Genomic DNA, 1946 nt, shown 5'->3' with positions numbered 1-1946 from the left:
TCTCCCTTTATAGATATTTACAAAACACGGTCATGAGCAACAGGCCACAGTCATGCAAAGAAAAAGCAGCCCCCCGCCCTCCCCCCACCGAAGCCCCTGCCCTCCCAAGGACCCCACGATGCCTCCTCACCCTCCCCCCCGCAGCAGTCCGGGGCATGTCCTGGAAGGGTCGGTGCGGGGAGCGCAGTGGGCCTGGGGGCCCGGAGCTGCCCGTGGGTGGGCGCTGGGGGACCCTGGGCCCTCTCCCAGGCCCGGGCTCTGGAGTGCGCAGGAATGGACTCTGCCAGTCTTGGAAGCCCCCCACCCCACCCCCGCGCCTTCGTGCCGAAGGTCCTTGGAGCCCTGAGCGCGGGCGGTCAGATGGCCGACTCCCTGCGGTAGGAGACGTTGTCCAGCGGGAGCGTGGCCTGCATGCGCTCCAAATCCAGGTGGCTCCCGAACTCCAGCATGTGTATGATGCCCGCCTCCTCCTTGGAGCCCGCCTCCAGGCCCAGGCCCGCGGCCACGGCCGCCGCGGCCACCGCCTCCTCTTCCATCTCCTCCTCCTCCTGGCTCATGAGGGCCAGCTCGTTCTCGTAGCAGAAGGCACTGGGCGGGGGCGGCGGGGCGGGCAGCACGGTGATCTTGCTCTCCTGCAGCTCCCGGGCCGAGCAGCAGGGCGTGCCGGCCACCTCGTAGGTCTTGTGGAAGCGGGAGTAGTCCACCTTGTAATGGCTCTTCTCCTCGAAGACCACCGGCTCGAAGCGGTGGCCCCACAGGATCTCGCTGGCCAGGTAGGAGCTGCGGGCCTGCGTGGTCATGGCCGTGGCCTCCACCATGCCCTCGAGGATGACGACGATCTCGAAGTCCTCGGACTCCAGCTCCTCCTTGCCCATGCCGTACAGCGGGCTGTCCTCGTCGATCTCGTGCACGATGATGATGGGCGAGACCAGGAAGATGCGGTCCAAGCCGATGTCGTAGCCCACGTTGAGGTCCCGCTGGTCCAGCGGCAGGTACTCGCCCTCCTGGGTCATGTAGGGCTTGATGAGCTGGGCCCGCACGTGCGCCTCCACGATGTGGCTCTTGCGCAGGTTGCCCACGCGCCACATCAGGCAGAGCTTGCCGTCGCGCACCGAGATGACGGCGTGGTGGCTGAAGAGCAGCGTCTGCGCCCGCTTTTTGGGCCGCGCCATCTTGGCCATGATGGTGCCAATCATGAAGGAGTCGATGACGCAGCCCACGATGGACTGGACCACCACGGCGATCACGGCCAGCGGGCACTCCTCCGTCACGCACCGGAAGCCGTAGCCGATGGTCGTCTGGGTCTCCACCGAGAACAGGAAGGCGCCCAGGAAGCCATTCACATGCATGATGCATGGCTTGGGGGCCGCCGAGGCCGCGCCGCCCGCCGGGCCCCCTGCCGCGGGCACCGCCGGGCCAGCCTCCAGGTCGCCGTGGAAGAAGGCGATGCACCAGAAGAGGAGGCCGAAAAAGAGCCAGGAGACGAGGAAGGCCGCGGAGAAGATCATCAGCATGTAGCGCCAGCGCGTGTCCACGCACGTGGTGAAGATGTCGGCCATGTAGCGCTGGGACTTGTTGCTCAGGTTGGCGAAGTACACGTTGCACTGGCCGTTCTTCTTGACGAAGCGGTTGCGGCGTTTCCGCCGGGGCACGTGGGCCTGCCCGTTGCGGCTGTGCCCGTGCATGGCCTGAGGCCGGCGTGGTCACCTGGGAAGACGCAGGGCCTGCGGGGGAGGGGAGGTGGGCAGGTGAGACGCTGGCCAGCACAAAAGAGAGACACCTGTCCAGGGAGGCCCAGCCAGGATCGGAGCCCACGGCTCCCCACCTCACCCCTGCAGCGGCGGGGTGTGGGAGGGGCATGCGATGCCCCGGGTGGCTCCTAGGACGGGGCCCCAGCCGGCGCCCCCCAAGGCCGGCCCAGCTCTGGGATTGGAGTCCCCCCCACA

At 67.6% G+C, this 1946-nt stretch overlaps 1 protein-coding gene across 1 annotated transcript; it reads right to left on the bottom strand.

The window, feature by feature from the left end:
• Positions 1-356: 356 nt before the first annotated feature.
• Positions 357-1685, bottom strand: KCNJ4 (potassium inwardly rectifying channel subfamily J member 4). The gene has a single exon (XM_062201960.1). It carries the CDS (start codon positions 1683-1685, stop codon positions 357-359), a length of 1329 nt encoding a protein of 442 aa, XP_062057944.1.
• Positions 1686-1946: the final 261 nt, after the last annotated feature.

The sequence above is a fragment of the Lepus europaeus genome, chromosome 10 (genome assembly GCF_033115175.1).
Source record: "Lepus europaeus isolate LE1 chromosome 10, mLepTim1.pri, whole genome shotgun sequence".
Lineage (NCBI taxonomy): Eukaryota > Metazoa > Chordata > Mammalia > Lagomorpha > Leporidae > Lepus > Lepus europaeus.
This window is presented reverse-complemented; position numbering and strand designations above follow the sequence as displayed.

Excerpts from the sequence above, each read along its gene's own strand:
- KCNJ4 (XM_062201960.1), bottom strand. The coding sequence starts at position 1,685 with ATGCACGGGCACAGCCGCAACGGGCAGGCCCACGTGCCCCGGCGGAAA.